At 45.3% G+C, this 22,039-nt stretch overlaps 1 protein-coding gene across 6 annotated transcripts in view; it reads right to left on the bottom strand.

Annotated features, from left to right (window-relative positions):
* Positions 1-1,984: 1,984 nt before the first annotated feature.
* MYT1 (myelin transcription factor 1) overlaps positions 1,985-22,039 on the bottom strand; it is a 145,783-nt gene continuing 125,728 nt past the window's right edge. For 5 of the 6 annotated variants that reach the window (XM_039348584.1, XM_039348746.1, XM_039348826.1 and 2 more), the window contains 5 exons: positions 21,666-21,887; positions 13,828-13,919; positions 11,207-11,310; positions 9,636-9,779; positions 1,985-3,843 (listed from right to left, as the gene is read on the bottom strand). In XM_039348584.1, the coding sequence (XP_039204518.1) occupies positions 3,703-3,843; positions 9,636-9,779; positions 11,207-11,310; positions 13,828-13,919; positions 21,666-21,887 (703 nt within the window). In that variant the 3' untranslated portion in view covers positions 1,985-3,702. The remainder of the gene's footprint in view (positions 3,844-9,635; positions 9,780-11,206; positions 11,311-13,827; positions 13,920-21,665; positions 21,888-22,039) is intronic. The other variant, XM_039348665.1, reaches the window with a different exon arrangement.

Below are 22,039 nucleotides of genomic sequence, written 5' to 3'. Positions count from 1 at the left end.
GGTCGTGAAATGTCTGCAAGGAAACAACCAAACTCAGAGACCACCAAGGACCCCACAGTCCTTCCTCTTCCTCCTCCTTCTCTCTGCCCACTTCACTCCCTTCTAGCATGGATGGTGTTACCTAGTTGGGTCATGAAATGTCTGGAGCAGCCTTCTGATGTGGTCTGAAGGGCCATATCTGAAAGAAAAACGACACCTGCAAGCACCAACAAATCTGAGTTTCTCAGGAACTTTGCACGTCAATCCTTTTCCCCACCAAAAGCAGATATTTTGTCATTCCCTACAACAGGGGTCTCCAAACTTGGCCACTTTAAGACTTGTGGACTTTAACTCCCAGAATTCCTCAGCCAGCCCCTCAGGGCTGGCTGAGGAATTCTGGGAGTTGAAGTCCACAAGTCTTATAGTGGCCAAGTTTGAAGACTCCTGCCCTACAAGAAGGCAGGATTTTGTTGTGTCTGTTTTCTGGTAGGCACCTCTCCAAGATCTATCCTGGAGATCAGATTTACAGCACAATCACATCTGTAGTTGTGATTTCTGAAGGGACTTCCCTGTTTTCAAAGTTGCTGAAGGTCCTGTGTGTGAATTGAGGATCAGCAACTTAGGAGTTTTCATATTGGAAGTGAGGGGAAGAGGAGTTACAGATAGTCCTTGACTTACAACCATTTGTTTAGTGACCATTCAAAGTTACAACGGCACTGAGAAAAGCGACTTTTTGACCTTTTTTTTCATAATTATGACCGTTGCAGCATTCCCCCACGGTCACGTGATCAAAATTCAGACACCTGGCCAACTCCTTCTATTCCCCACCATTCAGTCAGAACTGAAGAAGCTTCTGGGATGAGAAGCGAAACGTCTTCAAAGAAAAACAAGGAAGTCCAGTTGCCTCGTGAAAAAGCACTCTTGGGGACAAGTGTGAAGACTGTTTACCTCAGGACCCAACTGCAATTTCTAGAGAACATCCCGCTCCTTCTTCTGGCCTTCTCCACAGCTCCTATTTCACGCTTTAGGAATCTAAAAATGGTACTGATTGCCCTCTAGCCAATTACAGGCAGTCCTTGACTTACAACCATTCGTTTATTGGCCACTCAGTTACAATAGCACTGGGGGGGGGAAACTAACGACCGCTTTTCACACTTATGACCAGTGGCAGCATCCCTAAGGACCGCACGATCCAAATTTGGGAATTTGGCAACCGGTGTGTACTTATGATGGTTGCATTGTCCTGGTGTCATGTGATCACTCTTTGTAACCTTCCCAGATGGCTTCCGACAAGCAACATCAACTGGGGAAGCCAGATTCCCTTAACCAAGGCTTTTCAACCAGTGGTACGGGTACCACCTGTGGTATATTGGCACCTGGCAGGTGGTACGCGACCATCCTAGAAAAGTGGTAGCAGGGGAGGGGAATGAGCTGAACTGGTGGCAGCACCGCACAAGCCTGAGCGAGAGACGGCTGGAGCTGCAGGGCTGTCAGGGCTCAGCGGAAACTCCAGGATCAGTGCCAGGTTCCAGCTGGATCTCGGGGCTGATCCTGGTGCTTCTGCTGAGCCCAGAAGAAGCACCGATCAGCTGGAATGTTGCAGCATCTCCAGGGTCTTGTGATTTACATTCAGATGCTTGGCAACTGATTCATATTTATGACGGTCACAGTGTCCCAGGGTCATGTGAAGTGACCAAAACCTGCTGCAACCACCCAGCAGACAGGGGGAATAAAAACCAAACACCCCCACCCCACCCCTGCTGCAAATCCTCAACAGAAATGCTCACAACAATGAAAACCTCAGACAGGAGGAAGAGCGCCACCGGGCGGGCAGGCAGGTGTCTTGCTTGGCTGTGGCTTGGGGGGCACTTTTTTCAGTGCCATTGTAACTTTGAACAGTCACTAAGCGAACTGTTGTAAGTCGAGGACTACCTGTACTTGATCACTTTTTTCCTTTTTTTGGGGGAGGGGTCATCAAGTTTTTGACCCCTTGCTAGGCGTCTGGTGGTACTCGGATACTGCCGTATCCTAAAAATGGTGCAATGGGTGAAAAGGTTGAAAAGCCCTGCCCTTAACAACTGCAGTGATTAGCTTGCTGACCATCATAAAATGGGGCAACGCTCACTTAACAGCCGCCTTGCTGAGCAAAAGAAATTTGGGGCTCATTTGCGGTCGTAGACTGAGGACTACCTGTAATATATCAATTTCCCCATCCAGATCCTTCTCAGAGGCCTTCTCAGGATTCGTTCTCTTGATAAGGGTGGACAAACCATAGACAGTGTCCTATTTGCATCTCTCCCCTTCTGCTCTTATCTCCCTCTGAAAATCTAGCGGTATCCCCTTGAATTAAGGGCAGTGCTGAATAAATTTGCTTTGCAAGAGACATTCACTTCCTTGCAGTGGTGGGATTCAGCCGGTTCGCACCGCTTCGGCAGAACCAGTAGCTAATGTTTTGTTGCCCAGGCCCAGAGTGGACTTCCGGAAGTGGCATCCATGCAGAGAACCGGTTGTTCACCTATCTGAATCCCACCACTGCTTCCTTGTCGTTCTTTAAGCGCACACTGGACTTATGTATACTGGACGGTGAACCCCCAACACCAAATCAAAGTGGTTCTTTGGAAGAGCTTTACCCCATATTTCTCGAAAGACAATTCTCCCTGTTTTTGTGAAACACAGAAAAAAAAAAAATGTGGAAACCAAAGCTGAGAACCTACAAGCACAGTTTTTGCCACAAATGTTTCAGCCAAAGTCCACAGGGAAGAGTAACTAGTAGGCTAGCCCATTTGTTCCTAGTCACCACCTGAAGGACGCCTCTGGCATTGAGGCCTGCAGTGCTCCTGAAGGATGACGACCACACGATGAAGAGAACCAGAACAGTCAGCAAAAAGGACTATCCAGAACCGATGGACCACTGGACCATGTTCACACACTTAAGAATCCTCCCCTACAAAATCTCCCCAGATTGGTCTGTTTGTTAATTGCCTTAAAAAAAAAAAAAAAGACAGACAAAGGAATACTGTAGTTGCAAACTCCAAAAAAGCTTCCCTGAGAACTTTGCTTTGCTTTGTTTTTTGTTTCCTGTTGTGTTTTCCGCTGGAGATCCGGAGCTACTGTTTTGGAAAACAAAAAATAACATTGACTCTATAATACTTTTGTGATTTCCTATGTCCAGCGGTTTTGGATCCCTTTGTTGAATCAGAATGCCAGCCCAGATTTCGATGGAGAGACTGCAGTTCCGGCTCCTCCTGAACAACAGATGACATGGAATTGACGTGTTACCTTGAGACATGACCAAAAGCAACACCTGACTGTGGAGCCTTCCCCTGATGTAGAGTAAAATCCCTGTTCTTCGAATGATCTAAAGCTTGGAATAACTCTATTACAAAGCGTAGGAACTTAGCAGCCCGCGAAGATCCAAAAATCTCCACTTATTTCCAAGCCCAGCTTTGACTCTATCGCCAGAAGTAAAAACGGAGTTCCTGATGTTTGCCAGAGTGATGCTGTCAAGTCAACAAAACAAAACAAAACAACAACAACAACAAAAATGAGTTCATTTCTTCTTTTGTGAATGGCCTCTTGGTTAGGTTTTGGTCCTTTGATTCATTCATTCAACAAATAAACCTGAGTGAAGGTCTTCTAAAGTCTTCCAGATATTCTAACATCTTCTCTCTCTCTCTCTCTCACACACACACACACGTCTCTTTCTTTTTCTTGTCCTACCTATTAGACCTGAATTCCTTTAATTGCCTGTTTGATGCTTTCCAGCAGATCCTTGTTTTCAGGATTCTGGTAGCATTCTTGATTGGTGTACATGTCGGTAAGAGTGTTCACGTAGGCATCAAAGTTCTGCTCACTGATTGGATCCTGGATTCCAAAAGAAACAGACAAACAGAAAGAAGCATAATTACCATCACCGTAAATCCTCACTTGGGAAACAGAGAAGTTATCATCAGAAAGACTGGTGAAAGCGTCTGAATTCAGAAAGAATAAGAAGATAACAGAGTTGGAAAGGACCTTGGAGGTCTTCTAGTCCAGGGATAGGCAACCTTGACTCTTTTATGACTCGTGGACTTCAACTCCCAGAATTCCTGAGCCAGCCACGCTGAGGGGAAAGGGAGAGGTTTCCAAAATGAGCCAGGCTGGCTCAGGAATTCTGGGAGTTGAAGTCCACGAGTCATAAAAGAGCCGAGGTTGCCTACCTCTGTTCTAGTCCAACCACCTGCTCAAGCAGACCATTCCATACCACCAGGAGCTTTGGTGGCCCAGTGGTTAGAAGGCAGTATTGCAGGCTAACTCTGCCCACTGCTAGGAGTTCGATCCTGACCAGCCCAAAGTTGACTCAGCTTTCCATCCTTCCGAGGTTGGTAAAATGAGGGTCCAGATTGTCGGGGGCAAATAGGCTGACTCTGTAAACTGTTTGGAGAGTGCTGAAAGCACTGAGAAGCAGTGTATAAGTCTAAGTCAGTGGTGGCGAACCTATGGCACGCGTGCCAGAGGTGGCACTCAGAGCCCTCTCTGTGGGTACACGCGCCATGCCCCAGAGATGGCAACCGTCCCTCTTCAACCAGCTGCCCGCTAAGTCGCCAAGGTCCCACGTGGCTGGATGCATCCCCGCACCCATGTGCTCGCTGGCCTCTGTGTGCGGGGGGGCAATGGTATCAGGCAGCAGCTGCCCTGGCCCCTGCCTCGCCTTGTGACAATGGCACCCCTGTCCTGCCCTGTCTTGCCTCAACTCACCCCGCAGGATGACCCTCCTGCCCACCGCCCCACCTGCCAGAGATCCCCTGGATCTCCCCCAACCCTGCCTGGTCCCCACAGGCATCCCTCCCCATGAGCAACATCGAGGTGACCACACACCCACCCAGTCTGCCATGACCACCACAGCCACACCACCCAATAGGCCATGCCCACCTGGCACCCGGCGATAAATAAGTGGGTTTTGGGTTGCAGTTTGGGCATTCGGTCCCTAAAAGGTTCGCCATCACTGGTCTAAGTGCTATTGCTATCGTTATTCCAGGCAAATGGCTGCCCAATCTCTTCATGATGTTGTCAGACCTGCTACCACTTAAACCTCTAAATAGAAATGATCCTTGGCTCCATTTGTTGAGAAAGGTATATATTTTTTTCATTAATTTTTTATCATCACAAATCCTTAATATTTTATCAGAAACATGTTGTCTGGGTTCCAATATTTAGCTTACTAATATATGTTAAACTCCTTTCTCTCTACCTTGTTTTTTAGCCACTGATAAAATGTATCCCATGTTCTAAAACAGGGGTCCCCAACCTGCGGGCTGTGGCCCAGTAGTGGGCGGTGGGACAGGCTGGCCAGCGTGTGCATGTGTGCGTGCACACCCCCTCACTTGCGTTAGCGCGGTAGCCACGGAGTGCAAACACAGGATGTTGCACTTCAGCGCACGAAAAAGGGCTGCTGCTGCGCTGCAAGGCGCAAAAATGACCGCAGGGTGCAGAAACAAGGCACAGTGCCATGCAAGAACGGGGCAGGGCTAGTGATTATCACACGCATGCTCGCAGCCCTGTGCGCACGCACATGGACGCACATGTGTAAAATGCTTTCCCCTCCCTTTTCCTCCTTTCTGCCAACCGACAAAGGTTGGTGACCTCTGTTCTAAAGTATTCTGAATCTTCTTTCTCCTTCATTTTCAATGTAAGTCTGTCTATTTCTCCACAATCCAAAATTTTTCCTGATTATCTCTGGTAATTCTTCATCTTTCCAGTGTTGAGCAAATACAATTCTCGCTGCCGTTAATACATGTAACATTAAATATACCCATTCTTTCTCATAATTTCCCGCAATTATACCTAACAGAAATAATTCTGGCTTAAAATCTACGTGGGTTTTTTTTTGTGTGTCATTTTCTCTAACCATATATGTATTCTTGACCAAAATGTTTTAGCCTTAGGGCATGTCCACCAAAGATATGTGCCTGATTTTTGTCTACATTTCCAACAATTGCTAGACATATTTTTGAGAAAGGCATAATTTTATTAGAAGTCCGGTGTTTTGCAGTAAGGCCTAGCCAGAACTGAGCATCGTGCGTCAAAATCCCTAAGTTCAACTTTTTCCTCCCTTAAGTGCCTCCCATCTCTGACCTCCCAGATGACCAATCAGGTTCAAGCAAGATGTTTTTGGGATAGTCACTTCAAGCTATGTTGGTATGCATCTGCCTTGCTAGGCTGCATTAACAGAGGGATAGAATCAAGATCACGTGAAATATTAATACCACTTTACAATGCCTTGGTAAGGCCACACTTGGAATCCTGCATCCAGTTTTGGTCACCACGATGTAAAAAAGATGTTGAGACTCTAGAAAGAGTGCAGAGAAAAGCAACAAAGATGATTAGGGGACTGGAGGCTAAAGCATATAAGGAACAGTTCCTGAAATTGGATATGTCTAGTTTAATGAAGAGAAGGACGAGGGGGGACTTGATAGCAGCCTTCCAATATCTCAGGGGCTGCCACAAAGAAGAGCGAGTCAAGCTATTTTCCATAGCACCTGAAGGCAGGACAAGAAGCAACGGATGGAAACTAATCAAGGAGAGAAGCAACCTGGAACTAAGGAGAAACTTCCTGACAGTTAGAACAATTAACCAGTGGAACTACTTGCCTCCAGAAGCGGCGAATGCTCCAACCCTGGAAGTTTTTAAGAAGAGGCTGGACAGCCATTTGTCTGAAATGGTATAGGGTTTCCTGCCTGGGCAGGGGGTTGGACTAGATGACTTCCAAGGTCCCTTCCAACTTTATTATTATTATGGATCATCGCACAGTCAGCCAGATGTTCAGACTGGATTTGGCATTTTCTCTAACTTTCTTGTCCTTACCCAGGACCTGGGATAGGCAGATGTGGATGTTTCATGGTATTACAGATATTGTCGCAGGATGGAAGCAGTTCCCAGTAAGGCCGCCTTTTGCAATTGACTAATAGCGAATTTGTCAATGCCAATGGTGTTCAAGTGATGCTCCAGTTGTTTTGGGATTGCACCCAAGGAGCCTATCACTATTGGTACTACCCTTGCTTGCTTTTGCCACAGTCTTTCTATTTCTATTTGTAGGTCTTTGTATTTTGTTATCTTCTCCAGTTCTTTCTCTTCTATTCTGCTGTCTCCAGGCACTGCCACGTCCACTATCCAGACTTTTTTGTCTTTCTTATCGACAATTGTTAAGTCTGGGGTGTTATGTTGCAGGTGCTTGTCTGTTTGAATTCTGAAGTCCCAGAGCAGTTTAATTTTATCATCATCATCATCATCCTCATCATCATCATCATTATTCTCCCAGCTGGGTGACCTTGAAGCAGTATCTCAGGGAGATACAGCAGTTACTTTCATTTTCCTCCAAGCATCCCCCTTCCATCTCCCCCCTCCCCAGAATTCATGGCAGACTGTCACCGCATGGTAAGAAAGCATAGGCAGGTGTAAGGTGGCAGCTGACAGATCTCCTGATTTCTAGTCTGGTGCCTTAACCACTAAACCTGGGGTAGACAACCTTGGCTCTTTGATGACTCGTGGACTTCAACTCCCAGAATTCCTGAGCCAGCCTGGCTCAGCTTGGAAACTCTCCCTTTCCCCTCAGCATGGCTGGCTCAGGAATTCTGGGAGTTGAAGTCCACGAGTCATAAAAGAGCCAAGGTTGCCTGCCCCTATGCTAGACAGAACTGGCTCCCTAAATATTTTATAAAGGTAGTCCTCAACGTATGACCACAATTGAGCCCAAGGATTTTTTTGCTAAGTGAGACATTGGTTAAGTGACTTTTGTCCCATTTTACGATCTTTTGTTGCACAGTTGTTAAGTGAATCACTGCAGCGGTTAAGTTAGGAACACGGTTGTTAAGAGAATGTGGTTCCCCCCCCCATTGACTTTGCTCGTCAGAAAGTCACAAGAATCACAGGGCCCCGGGACACTGCAACCGTCATAAATACGATTCAGTTGCCAAGCGTCTAAATTTTGATCACGTGACCACGGGGATGCTGCAACCGTTGAAGTCTGAGTCACTCTTTGCAGTGCTGTTGTAACTTTGAATGGCCACTAAATGAACTGATGTAAGTTGAGGACTACCTGTATTTTTCATTTTAACCTTTGGCTGGTGAAAGGTTTTTCACTTTTTCATTGAAAACTTTGGTTTCAAACTGGGGACCTAATAACGGCTACATTACAAAAACACCAATTCAAAACCCTTATTATTACTAATAATAAGGTACAATCCGCTTTCTGAACGGAGTTATTCCAGCGGTGATCTGTGCATTTTGTGGAGAATTGAAGAGCTGAAGAGCAAAGAGCATAACTTTCCCAGATCCCAGTCCCACACCAGTTGCACAGTGTTGTGTCTCTAAGCCTGGGAGAAAGGAATAAATTGCAAATAACACACTGAACATGTATGAAATAGATACAAGCAGCAGGAGGTCTGCTACCCTCATTAACCAGGCCATAAATAATGGCTAATGAGGTTCTCTAACAGTTAATCACAGTCCAGAGGGCAGCGATGCAGATTCCGTATGCTAGCAGAAGGAGGAAGGCATTTCGTCCGGAATAATTGCTTGTGCAGTGCTGGAAAAGAAAGGCATCTTTGGAGAAGATTTATAAACTAGCATAAAAATGCCCAAAGGAGTGTAGAATATAAGATGTATAAGGGTATTTGTTATAGTATAATGAATGCTGGTATAAAAACAACACCCGAACAGTCCCAGAAAATGGAAATCGTGCATTAGATTGCACATGGTGGATGGTTCCTGGTGAGGAACAAAACGTTAGCAAGAGTATTAAACAGTTATCATTTGCTGGGCCATGCCAAATCGTTCAACAACCCCTTCTGAAGCTTCTGAAAAAATTCAAGAGCAGAACATTCGTTTGAGCGTACCCCCTTTCAACTCGTTGAAGTCGACGAGTCATAAAAGAGCCAAGGTTGCCTACCCCTGCACTAGACGGAACTGGCTCCCTAATTACCTTATACAGGTAATCCTCATCATATGACCACAATTGAGCCTAAGGTTTTTGTTGCTAAGTGAGACATTGGTTAAATGAGTTTTGCCCCATTTTATGAACTTTTCTTGCGCAGTTGTTAAGTGCCATCACCTATTCTATTCTATTCTATTCTATTCTATTCTATTCTATTCTATTCTATTCTATTCTATTCTACTCTACTCTACCCTACCCTACCCTACCCTACCCTACCCTACCCTATCCTATCCTATCCTATTCTATATTCTCATCACCATCCTCATCTATTCTATTCTATTCTATTCTATTCTATTCTATTCTATTCTATTCTATTCTATTCTATTCTATTCTATTCTATTCTATTCTACTCCACTCTACTCTACTCTTGGAGGCAGAGTAGAGTAGAGTAGAGTAGATTAGAGTAGAATAGAATAGAATAGAAAATATGGAATGGAATAGAATAGAAAATATGGAATGGAATGGAATAGAATAGAATAGAAAAAACTGTCAACAGTCTCTTTTTGCAGTGACGTTGTAACTTAGAACGGTCACTAAACGAACTGTTGTAAGTCAAGGACTACCTGTACTGGGTAAAAAGGAATGAACCAAATGATTCAGAGGCATCCACTCTCCCACTTCTGAAGGAAAAACCTCGTGCAACAATTGCTTACAAAAACCGGGATACGATCACCCATCTCCTTACCATGTGTGGAAGGCGGATATTGGCAAGGCTTTGGATAAGGGTCTGGCTCAGCCCTGAGAGCTCCAGGAAGAGGGCTTCGTTCTGCTCCTCTATCATCTTGTTCTCCTCTTCGATGGTCTTGAGGTTCTTCTCCATGCTGGAGATCTGCCGGACGCAAGGGAGAAGGGTTACAGGGGTCCTGGCCAGTACTGTAGCTTTTGAAAGCTCAGTGAAGGTTCTAGAACAATTTACTCCAAAGGTGCTTTTTTTTTAAAGAAAAAAAAAGGCAACTGGACTATGTCTTTCTTTGAAGGCATTTCGCTTGTCATTCAAGAAGCTTCTTCCGTTCTGACTGAATGGCGGGGGATGGGAGGGATTTATATTCCTTACAGTCATCTGGTCGTTAGGACTCTTTCGGAGAGCCGTTGAGGCCATTTGGAGGTTTCTCTGTGCCCTCAGGGTCACCTGAATAATGTGCAAATGGATGTGGAACCTTCTTGGAACTGCTGAAAGGACTGCGTTGTAAACAGGAGATAGGTAGGTTCGTATCCCTCCCCCTTTATTGAGAGAGGGCTGTTCAGTCTTAATGTAGCCTCTTTGACCCCCTCTTGCACACACATTTACACTATTCAGGTGGCCCTGAGGGCAGAGATAAATCTCCAAGTGGTCTCAACGTCTCTCAGAGAGAGAGCTAACGACCAGGTGACTGCAAGGAATATAATCCTTTCATACAGAGAAGAGCAACAAAGATGATCAGGGAATTGGAGGCTAAAATATATAAAGAACGGTTGCAGGAATTGTCTAGTCTGATGAAGAGAAGGACTAGGGGTGACATGATAGCAGTCTTCCAGTATCTCAGGGGCTGCCACAAAGAAGAGGGAGTCAAGCTATTCCCCAAAGCAAGAAGCAGTGGATGGAAACTAATCAAGGAGAGAAGCAACCTAGAATGAAGGAGAAATTTCCTGACAGTGAGAACAATAATTAGTGGAACAACCTGCCTCCAGAAGCTGTGAATGCTTCAACACTGGAAGCTTTTAAGAAGAGATTGGACAACCATTTGTCTGAAATGGTATAGGTTAGGAATCTTCAAACTTGGCCCTTTTATGACTTATGGACTTCAACTCCCAGAATTCCTCAGCCAGCACGCCTGGCTGAAGAATTCTGGGAGTTAAAGTCCACAAGTCATAAAAGGGCCAAGTTTGAAGACCCCTGGTATAGGGTTTCCTGCCTGAGCAGGAGGTTGGATTAGAAGATCTCCAAGGTCCCTTCCATCATCATCATCATCATCATCATCATCATCATCATCATCATCATCCACCATTCAGTCCAGTTCCTATTTGAAAAAGCACCTTTGGTAGAACCATGACCTGGATGACTGAGAATGTCCACAGATAGAGCAATTTACGGTGTGTAGACTTCAACTCCCAGAATTCCCCAGGCAGCCATTTTGGCTGGGGAATTCTAGGAGTTGAAGTCCACCACATCATACAGTTGCCAAGGTTGGTGAACACTGCTCCCTTTCAGCCACTTTTTTCTACCCGCCATCGGCCTGTGTTTTGATGGTCCATCACAATAACAACATGCCAGCCTACCTGGGACTGCAGCTTCACCATTGCTGCTTCCATCTCACTGTTGGATTCATTCAGTTCACTGATTTCATTGTTTAACTGTTTGATTTCTTCGTCATTCTCTAGAACTTTAAGACACAAGAGGGGAAGAACACCGCCATCATCACCTTAGTTTTTTTTTTCAAACCCAGCCCCAGATGTATTCAAACATTTTGCAAAGAAAAGAAGAAAAAGGGGTGACATGATAGGAGTGTACCAGTATTGAGAGGCTGCCACAAAGAAGAGGTCAAATTATTCTCCAAAGCACCAGAGGGCAGGACAAGAAGCAATGGATGGAAACTGATCAAAGAGAGAAGCAACCTGGATTAAGGAGAAACTTCCTGACATTCAGGACAATTAACCAGTGGAACAGCTTGCCTCTAGAAATCGTGGGCGCTCCACCACTGGAGATTTTTAAGAAGAGACTAGACAGTCACTTGTCTGAGTTGGTATAGGTCCTCCTGCTTGAGCAGGGGGCTGGACTAGAAGACCTCCAAGGTCCCTTCCAGATCTATTCTATTCTATTCTATTCTATTCTATTCTATTCTATTCTATTCTATTCTATTCTATTCTATTCTATTCCACATTTCCCAATTTGTTATTAGGAATTATAATGAATCATAAAAGCAACAAATTAAACTCATCAGCCCCAAGAAAGTAGGTTGGCCAATGCAGGTAGTCCTCGACTTACAGCCACAACCGGGTCCATAATTTCCATCGCAAAGTGAGTTTTGCCTCATTTTAACTTTTTTTGCCACAGTTGAGTCACCACATTTGTAAAGCGAATCGTGCAGTCATTAAGCGAATCTGGCTTCCCCCGTTGACTTTGCTTGCCAGAAGCCAGCTGAGAAGGTCACAAATGGTGATCACGTGACACCCCCCCGGGACAGTGCAACCGTCATAAATTCATGCCAGTTGCCAAGTCTTCCGGATTTTGATCACGTGACCATGCGGATGGTACAGCTGTCGTAAGGGTGAACACTGGTCATAAATTACTTTTTTTCAATGCTTTTCAAATTTCCACTGGTCACTAAAAATGTAGGGGACTACCTATAGCAGGGGTAGGCAACCTTGGCCCCTTCATGACTCTGTGGACTTCAACTCCCAGAATTCCTAAGCCAGCCACGCTGAGGGAAAAGGGAGAGGTTTCCAAGCTGAGCTATGCTGACTCAGGAATTCTGGGAGTTGAAGTCCACAGAGTCATGAAGGGGCCAAGGTTGCCTACCCCTGACCTATAGGTAGAGGCAGTCCTACTTAATGACTGGTTGCCTAGCAACCATTTGAAGTAATGGTGGAGCCCCCAAAAGTTACTGGCCACCAGCCGTCAGAGTTCCGATGGCCCCGCCCACTCCTTGCATTTTGGGTGCTTGACAACCAGCTTGCATTTACAACTCTTTGCAGCATCCTGCAGTCACATGACCAGAATTTTTGATGGGTTTTTGGGGGGGGGGCATTTTCAGTGTTCTGGTTTCTGGCAAACCCCTCCCCCATTAGGTATAATGGCTTCATTTAACAACCCTCTTGTTCATTTAACGACCATTACAAAAAAGATTGTAAAATCAAGCCCGGTGATATGGTGACCCATTTAATGACTGCCATGGTCTAACACAGGGATGTTAAACTCAATTTCATTGAGGGCCGCATCAGCATTGTGGTTACCCTTGGGGGGGGACGGGTGGTTGTGGCCAGGGTGGGTGTGGCTTACTGGTGGGCATGGATGGAGTAGGTGTGGCCTACTGGGTGGGCATGGCCAGCTCTACATCGTTCGCGTCAAGTGTGCCTGTGGGAGCCTGGGCAGGAGTGGGACAGACCTGAGGGTCTCTGGCAGAAGGGGGAGGGACCGGGGCAAGCGCCAAGGCATGGCCCATTTCTTCATTCCTCACAAAGGGTGACACCCCCCCAGCATGCACCCAGGGGACGGGGCCCACACGGCAGGGGCTAGTTCCTCGCTGTTTCCAGACGGCCTTGTGGAGCTAAGACTGAATGCGTTTCAGCATAGATGGCCACCACAAAATTGTACATTGGCTCCCGGTCGGCCTGGGCCAGGGCCAAGGCAGCGGGGGCCGTTCCCTCACTGTTTCCAGGATGGCTTCGCGGGCCACATGAAACCACTTCGCGGGCCGCATCCAGCCCCCGGGCCTTGTGTTTGACATGTCTAGTCTAACAGCTGTAATTCCCTGCTCAGTTATGGTTGCAAATTGAGAACTACTGGTATTCATGATTAGAAATAGATTTCTTGAACAAAATTTCTTTGGAAAGGTTACACATTTTGTGGACATATTGGAGAAGTTGCAAAGCGAAGCCGAATCTGTTCATAATTGTGAGGGACTTCCGAAGTGCAAGGGAATATCTTGCTGAAATTGTAGTGCAATTTTTAAACAAATTAGGTCGTTCAAATTTAACCTGTATGGGTCATCCTGATCAGAGAAGAGTATGAATACGGTGGTTATGTACAATGTATAAAACAAAGGTGCACAGACTGATGGTGTTACCTAGTTGGGTAATGAAATGTCTGCAAGAAAATAACCAAGCTCAGAGAGAGCACCCGGCACCCCAATGTTAGATTGCTCTGCCCCCAAATTAATAAGAAGACAAATTATTTTTACCATCACTGGTCTTGAATTTAGCATTGAGCATATCATCCCCTGAGATTTTCCCTTTTTTTCCAGCAAAAGTAGCTCTTGGACATCCCGATAAGCTGAAAGAAAAAAGAAAAAAATTAGAACTTCCAAAAGGAGCTGTAACCAGGCAATAATTCAAGCTTAGTTGACATGCTGCAGTACCGTATATGTTGAAAAAATGTGTCCTATCTTGTTCTCCTTCCTTCCTCTCTCCCTCCCTCCCATTTCCTTCCTTCCTTTCTCCCTCCCTCCCATTTCCTTCTTCCCTCTCCCCAATTTCCTTCCTTCCTTCCTCCCTCCCTCCCTCCCTCCCCCCTCCCTCCCTCCCACCTTCCCTCCCATGTCCTTCCTCCCTCCCTCCCTCCCTCCCTCCTTCCCATTTCCTTCCTCCCTCCCACCTTCCCTCCCATGTCCTCCCTCCCTCCCTCCCTCCCATTTCCTTCCTCCTTCCCTCCTTCCCTCCCATTTCCTTCTTCCCTCTCTCCCTCCCTCCCATTTTCTTCCTCCCTCCCTCCCTCGCCTCAATTTCTTTCCTTCCTTTCTTTCTTCCTTCCTCCCATTTCCTTCCTCCCTCCCATTTCCTTTATTACTTCCTCCTTCTCTCCCATTTCCTTCCTCCCTCCCTCCCCCCATTTCCTCCCTCCCTCTCATATTTCTTCCTCCCTCCCTCCCATTTCCTCCCTCCCTCTCTCCCTCTGTCCCCTGATTCTGGGCAGCACTCAACAATTAAAACAGAAAATATGAAAACAGCAATTAGAAATATAAAAGCCACATTAATGTGGGTAATTAAATCTTATTCCTTACAATAATCCAGAAGACCTCTGTTATCGACATCCATTAATATTAAATCTGGCATAGCTCGGTGAATTCATTACATGATTGTTAATCAGGTAGATTGAGTCAGGAAATGTTAGGAATGGACAAGCAGTCAGTTTCAAATCCTAGAATATTGCTAATTGTTGAAGTCAAGTATAAATGAGATAGCTTTCGATTGTGCTATACAGATAATCCTCGACGTACGACCGGAATTTCTGTGGCAGGATCCAGGAAGTCGTTAAGTAAGCTGTGCCCAATTTTACAACCTTTTTACCCTGGTTGTTAAGTGAATCATACAGTCATTCATCAAAATCTGGCTTTCCCCGTTGACTTTGCTTGTCAGAAGCTGGCTGGGAAGGATGCAGATGGTGATCACGTGACCCCAGGACACGTGCCGCTTGCCAAATGCCCAAATTTTGATCATGTTACCGTGGGATGTAGCGACAGTTATAAATGTGAGGACCACTTTTTTTCAGTGCTGTTATAGCTTTGAACAGCTGGCTGCTAAACATGGTTTTACGTCAACTCTACCTGTATCACACACAACAGCAGTCACAGAGAAAATATTATACTATATGCAGTACAATATTCTTGTACTAGTAATCGATTTAATTTCTGGGTGCTCTGTCCAGTGATGGTCATGCACGCAGGCACTTTTTTTTGAACGTTTGAAGAATGCACAAGCAACGGATGAATCATCAGCCTGGAAGTATCTGATAAGCTGCTTTTCATTTTATTTTTGTTGCACCGGCTGTACAAGCCAATGTTTCCTTCCATACCAATTACTACGATGACATTTCAGCCTCCAGCCATAAGCAGTATATTTTGCTTGCCTGTCCTGTCAGTTTCAGATTAAAGGTTACCATAAAACTAGCCAATCTCCTTGTCTTCTGCTTGGTTGACGGGAGCGTACACTTGGATCGCTGTTCTAGTAAAGGGTTCTTTAAAGAGCCCTGGAGACGCAGTGGTTAGAATGCATTATTGCAGGGAAACTCTGCCCACAGCCTGAAGTTTGATCCTGATAGGGCAGTGATGGCGAACCTTTTAGAGACGGAGTGCCCTAACTGTAACCCAAAACCCACTTATGCATCGTTGGGTGCCAGGTGAGTGTGGCCCATTGGGTGGCTGTGGCTACGGTAGTAACAGCAGACTGGGTGGGACTAAAAATTTCAATCAATCAATTCCAACTTTGCAAGATCTTTTTTTTCCCCCGAGAGAAGTTGAAATTGACTGATTGAACCTTTTTTTTTTGTACACGGCAGCGGAGGCCTAAAGCGAAAAGGTTTTATAAAACCCAGCTGAAGACCTAGGACTGGGGCGACGGCGCGTGTGCCCACAGAGAGGGCTCTGAGTGCCACCTCTGGCACCCATGCCATAGGTTCGCCACCACTGTGATAGGGCTCGAGGTTGACTCAGCCTTTTCCGTCATCCCGAGGTCAGTAAAATGAGGAGTCACATTGTTGGAAGCAATATGTAAACGATGCTTACATTGTAAACTGCCCAGAGAGTGCTGTAAAGCAGGGGTCCCCAACCTGTGGCCCGTGGCCCAGTAGTGGGCCGTGGCCTCCTGGCCACCGGGCCGTGGGACAGGCCGGCCAGTGTGTGCGCATGTGTATGCACACCCCCTCACTTGTCTTAGCACCATGGTTGTGGGGCGCTAAAACTGGACGCCGCACCACGGGGTGCAAAAGCGGGTTGCTGCTGCACCCTGGGATGCCAAAATGGGACACCGCGGCACAGGGCACAAAACAGGCCACCGCCACACTGCAAGATGCAAAAATGGCCACTGCGGTGCCGCGGGGTGCAAAAACAGCACTGCAGGGCACAGAAACAAGACACTGCACCATGCAAGAATGGGGCAGGGCTAGTGAGTATCACGCGGGTGCTAGCCCCATCCCATTTGCGGCACGCATGTGCTTGCGGCTCCATGCCTACGCGTGCGCACGTGTAAAATGCTTCCCCCTCCCTTTTCCTCCGGTCTGCCAACTGACAAAGATTGGTGACCTCTGCTGTAAAGCACTACCGGCCAGTATATACTGTAAATACTAAATCCTATTGCTATTGTTTGTGAAGACCAATTGGTAATATTTGGTCAATGATTGCATTGCACCCAAGTACTGTCATTGCTCTATCCTTCTTGACATGACAGGTAGTCCTCAGCGTACGACCACAATTGAGCCCCAAATTTCCATTGCTGGGTGGGACCGTTGCTAAGCTCCACTTTACGACCTTCCTTGCCAGAGTTGTTAACTGAATCACTGCAGTTAAATTAGCAACGCGGTTGTTAACTGAATTGGCTTTGCTCGTCAAAAGGCTGCAAAAGGAAGTCACATGACCGTAATCGTCATAAATACCTGCCAGTTGCCGAACATCTGAATTTTGATCACATGACCATGGAGATACTGCAGTGGCAGGTCATTCGTCACCTTTTTCGGTGCTGTTGTAACTTCAAATGGCCACTAAACAAGTGGGGCTAAGTCAAGGGCTAACTGCATTTGTTCACTGTCTTAAGTTATCAGTCGTGATGGCACAGTGGTTAGAATGCAGTACTGCAGGCTAATTCTGCTGACTGCTGATTGCCAGCAGTTTGGCAGTTCGAATCTCAACAAGGTCGGTAAAATGAGGACCCAGAATGCTGGGGGCAAAGAGGCTGACTCTGTAAACCGCTCAGAGAGGGCAGTAAAAAGCGCTGTGAAGCAGTACATAAGTCTAAGTGCTATTGCTATTAAGAGCTGTGGTAGTGCAGTGGTTAGAATGCAGCATTGCACTCTGCCAACTGCCAGCAGTTTGATCCTGGCCGGCTCAAGGTTGACTGAGTCTTCCATTCATCTGAGGTCGGTAAAAATGAGGACCCAGATTGTTGGGGGTAAGAGGCTGACTCTGTGAACTGCTTAGGGAGGGCTGTGAAGCAGTACATAAATCTAAGCACTATTGCTATCTATCTATCTATCTATCTATCTATCTATCTATCTATCTATCTATCTATCTATCTATCTATCTATCTATCTATCTATCTACTAATATCTGTCTGTTTATCTATCTCTATCTACCTACCTATCTAGTCTGTCTGTCTATATACCTACCTACTACCTACCTATATCTGTCTTTCTATCTATCTCTACCTACCTACCTACCTACCTACTTACCTATATCTGTCTGTCTATCTCTACCTACCTACCTACCTTGTCTGTCTGTATATACCTACCTACCTATGTCTATCTATCTCTATCTACCTACCTACCTACCTTGTCTGTCTGTCTGTCTGTCTGTATGTATGTATGTATGTATGTCTGTCTGTCTGTCTATCTCTACCTACCTACCTTGTCTGTCTGTCTGTATGTCTGTCTGTCTGTCTCCCTCCCTCCGTCCATCCATCCATCCATCTATCTATCTATCTATCTATCTATCTATCTATCTATCTATCTATCTATCTATCTATCTCTGTTCCAATCTATCTATTAGAATGCAATATTTCAGGCTAACACTGTGTTCCACTGCCAGCAGTTCGATCCTAACTGGCTCAAGGTTAACTCAGCATTCCATCCTTCCAAAGTCGGTAAAAATGAGAACCCGGATTGTTGGGGGCAACAAGCTGATTCTGTAAACCACTTAGAGCTGTAAAGTGCTGTGAAGTGGTATATAAGTTTAAGTGCTATTGCTATTTGTAAAAATAATAAACGCAGGATACAAATAAATGAAATAAAATAAATAAAATAAAATAATAAAAAATAAAATAAAGAAGTCCAGGATGAACCCCCCCAAATTGAACACCAGCTCTGTCTGTGGACGTGCTATCCCACTGAGAGCCAAAGATGACTGTTGATCCACACAACTTGTATAACAGAACCCTCAAAAATAATTAGGATAGGGTTAGCGCTGAGCAGATGCTGTTCTGAGAATTGTTTCCTTGGAAAGGATTCACTCTAGCAAATGTTTCAGTTCTGATTTTAAAAATAGAAGATCACTGAAGAGTTTGGAAACTTAACAGAATAACAGCGTTGGAAGGAACCTTAGAGGTCATCTAGTCCAACCTCCTGCTCAAGCAGGAGAGCCTATACCATTTCAGATAAATTGTTGTCCAGTCTCTTCTTAAAAACTTCCAGTGTTGGAGCATTCACCGCTTCTGGAGGCAGGTTGTTCCACTGGTTAATTGTTCTAACTGTCAGGAAATTTCTCCTTAGTTCTAGGTTGCTTCTCTCCTTGGTTAGTTTCCATCCGTTGCTTCTTGTCCTGCCTTCAGGTGCTTTGGAGAATAGCTTAATTCCCTCTTCTTTATGGCAGCCCCTGAGATATTGGAACACTGCTATCATGTCCCCCCTTGTCCTTCTCTTCGTTAAACTAGACATACCCAATTCTAGCAGCCGTTCCTTATATGTTTTAGCCCCCACTCCCCTGATCATCTTTGTTGCTTTTCTCTGCACTTGAAGAAAATGTGCTTGACTGATGTTACATTCATTTTCAAACAAAATATTTTTGCCTTCTTTGAGAGAAGGATTGATTTTTCTAATTTCTGCTTTTTTATTATTTTTCTCCTTTGTCAGGGGGAGGAAAATTAGAACAAGAAAACATCTATTTTATGTTTGTGGTAAATTTGTTTCTCAGTGGCATCTTTCCCCTCGGGTTTATAAGCAGTATTTTTTTATACATCCATTAGAAATTCATTATGACATGAACAGCCTTGCATTTGGGTAAGAATTTATATATTAGAGGAACTCAGTTGCAGATTGCCCATAAAAAGATACAATCATACGACTTGGCCCTAAAATGAAGTTTTTAATGGAAGTGAATGCTTGATGTCTCCTAAATTTGGATTTCTGGAACTTGCTATATTACATTGTTAAGATAGTCCTCGACTTACAGTCATAGCTGGGACCAACATTTCCATCGCTAAGCAAATCCTGCTCCAACTTAACAACCTTTTTGCTACTGTTGTTAAGCAAATCATTCTACTTGTTAAGTGAATCTTAGGGTCAATAAGCAAAATATGGATTTTTCCATTGATGTTGCTTGTCAGAAGCTGACTGGGAAGATCACAAATGCAATCATGTGGGATGCTACAACTGTCGTAAGAACACGTCAGTGGCCGAGCCTCTGAAATCTGATCACATGACTATGAGGATGCTGCGACAGACATTAGGACGAGGACCTGATGTAAATCACTTTTTTTCAGTGCCAATGTAACTTCAAATGGTCACTAAAGGAAAGGTTGGTCACTAAAGGAAATTGTACTGTACTGCTCAGGACTGAGATTTGAGCATTCCACAAGATGCCATTATTAAGAAGAATTCTAACTAGCATTCGCCATACAGATATCCTTGGCGTACAACAGTTATTTGTACATTCAAAGTTAGAATAGAATAGAATAGAATAGAATAGAATAGAATAGAATAGAATAGAATAGAATGGGAATGGGAATAAGAATGGAATGGGAATAGAACAGAACAGAATAGAATAACAGACTTGGAAGGGACCTTGTAGGTCATCTAGTCCAACCCCCTGTTCAGGCAGGAAACCCTATACCATTTCAGACAAATGGCTGTCCAGTCTCTTCTTAAAAACTTCCAGTGTTGGAGCATTCACAGCTTCTGGAGGCAGGTTGTTCCACTGGTTAATTGTTCTAACTGTCAGGAAGTTTCTTCTTAGTTCTAGGTTGCTTCTCTCCTTGGTTAGTTTCCATCCGTTGCTTCTTGTCCTGCCTTCAGGGGCTTTGGAGAATAGCTTCACTCCCTCTTCTTTGTGGCAGCCCCTGAAATACTGGAATACTGCTATCATGTCCCCCTCGTCCTTCTCTTCGTTAAACTAGACATACCCAATTCCAGCAACCGTTCCTTATATGTTTTAGCCTCCCCTGATTATCTTTGTTGCTCTTCTCTGAAAAGAGAGCAACACTTATGACTATTGCAGCATCCCCATGGTCACGTGATCAAAATTCGGACTTGGTTTGGCAACTGGCTGGTAGTTATGATGGCTGCAGTGTCCCTGGGAGTCACAGGATCCCCTTTTATGACCTTTGGACAAGCCAAGTCAATGGGGAAACCAGATTCACTTAACAACCGTGTTACTAACTTAAGAACCGCAATGATTCAGTTAACAACAGTGGCAAGAAAGGTCGTAAAATGGGGGCAAAACTCACTCCAGAACTGTCTCGCTTAGCCACGGAAATTAAGGTAAGGTCTCAGCTGTGGTTGTAAGCTGAGGAGCACCTGTTGTAAAAATGGGCATAAAACAGGGATATTTAATTTTATAGCGATTTAATCTTTATAGGGGCCTGGAGAGCACTTATGAGGCTAAAAGGCTGAATATATTACAAAAAAAAAGTTATTTAGAGTGCTTGTGGAGGCTGGTGACGAAGACAGCTCACGGTAATAAGGATATCGTGACCTGGACATGAAAGCTACTGGAAATCAAAAACAATATTTGAGGATCAAGATCACGTGAAATGCTAATACCACTCTTCAATGCCTTGGTAAGGCCACACTCGGAATGCTGCATCCAGTTTTGGTCACCACGATGTAAAAAAGATGTTGAGACTCTAGAAAGAGTACAGAGAAGAGCAACAAAGATGATTAGGGGACTGGAGGCTAAAACATATAAGGAACGGCTGCTGGAATTGGGTATGTCTATTTTAACGAAGAGAAGGACAAGGGGGAACATGATAGCAGTGTTCCAATATCTCAGGGGCTGCCCCAAAGAAGAGGGAGTCAAGCTATTCTCCAAAGCGCCTGAAGGCAGGACAAGAAGCAACGGATGGAAACTAATCAAGGAGAGAAGCAACCTGGGACTGAGGAGAAATTTCTTGCGTAAACAATTAATCAGGGGAACGACTTTCACCTCAGAAATTATGGATGCTCCAACACTGGAAGTTTTCAAAAAGAGATTGGACAACCATCTGTCTGAAATGGTATACGGTTTCCTGCCTGAGCAGGGGGTTGGACTAGATGACCTCCAAGGTCCCTCCCAACTCTATTGTTCTTGTTATTGTGTCATGCTGGATGCTTGAAATTTACCTTCTGTGAGTGAGGAAGCTTCCATTGGCGTGGCCTGAACCATCGCAGCCAGGAGTTGGGCAAGTGGGACCCTCATTCTTGAGCGACTTCCATGAAAAGGAGGAGCCGTTGAGGGAACCTTCCTTCTGCCTCCGGGCCGCAAGGGGACAGCCTGAGGCACTGCGATGGGAGGCGTATTTGCCACTGATGTGTCCGAGTCCAACACACCCAGGAACAGGGCACCTGTACAAAGTACAAAGAGGTCTTAAGGAATGGCAACTTAGAAAAGGAACCCGCCCCCGCCCCTTCCCATCCTATGGAATCTGATTCGCTCAGAGGCCTGAGTCCCCGACTTACGACTGGTGGTGGGATTCAGCCCGTTTGCACCGCTTCGG

Source organism: Crotalus tigris, unplaced genomic scaffold, assembly GCF_016545835.1.
Source record: "Crotalus tigris isolate CLP2741 ecotype Arizona unplaced genomic scaffold, ASM1654583v1 scf7180000017536.10889498, whole genome shotgun sequence".
Taxonomy (NCBI): Eukaryota; Metazoa; Chordata; class Lepidosauria; order Squamata; family Viperidae; genus Crotalus; species Crotalus tigris.
Note: the sequence above shows the minus strand (reverse complement) of the source record. Positions and strands in the feature narration are given on the sequence as shown.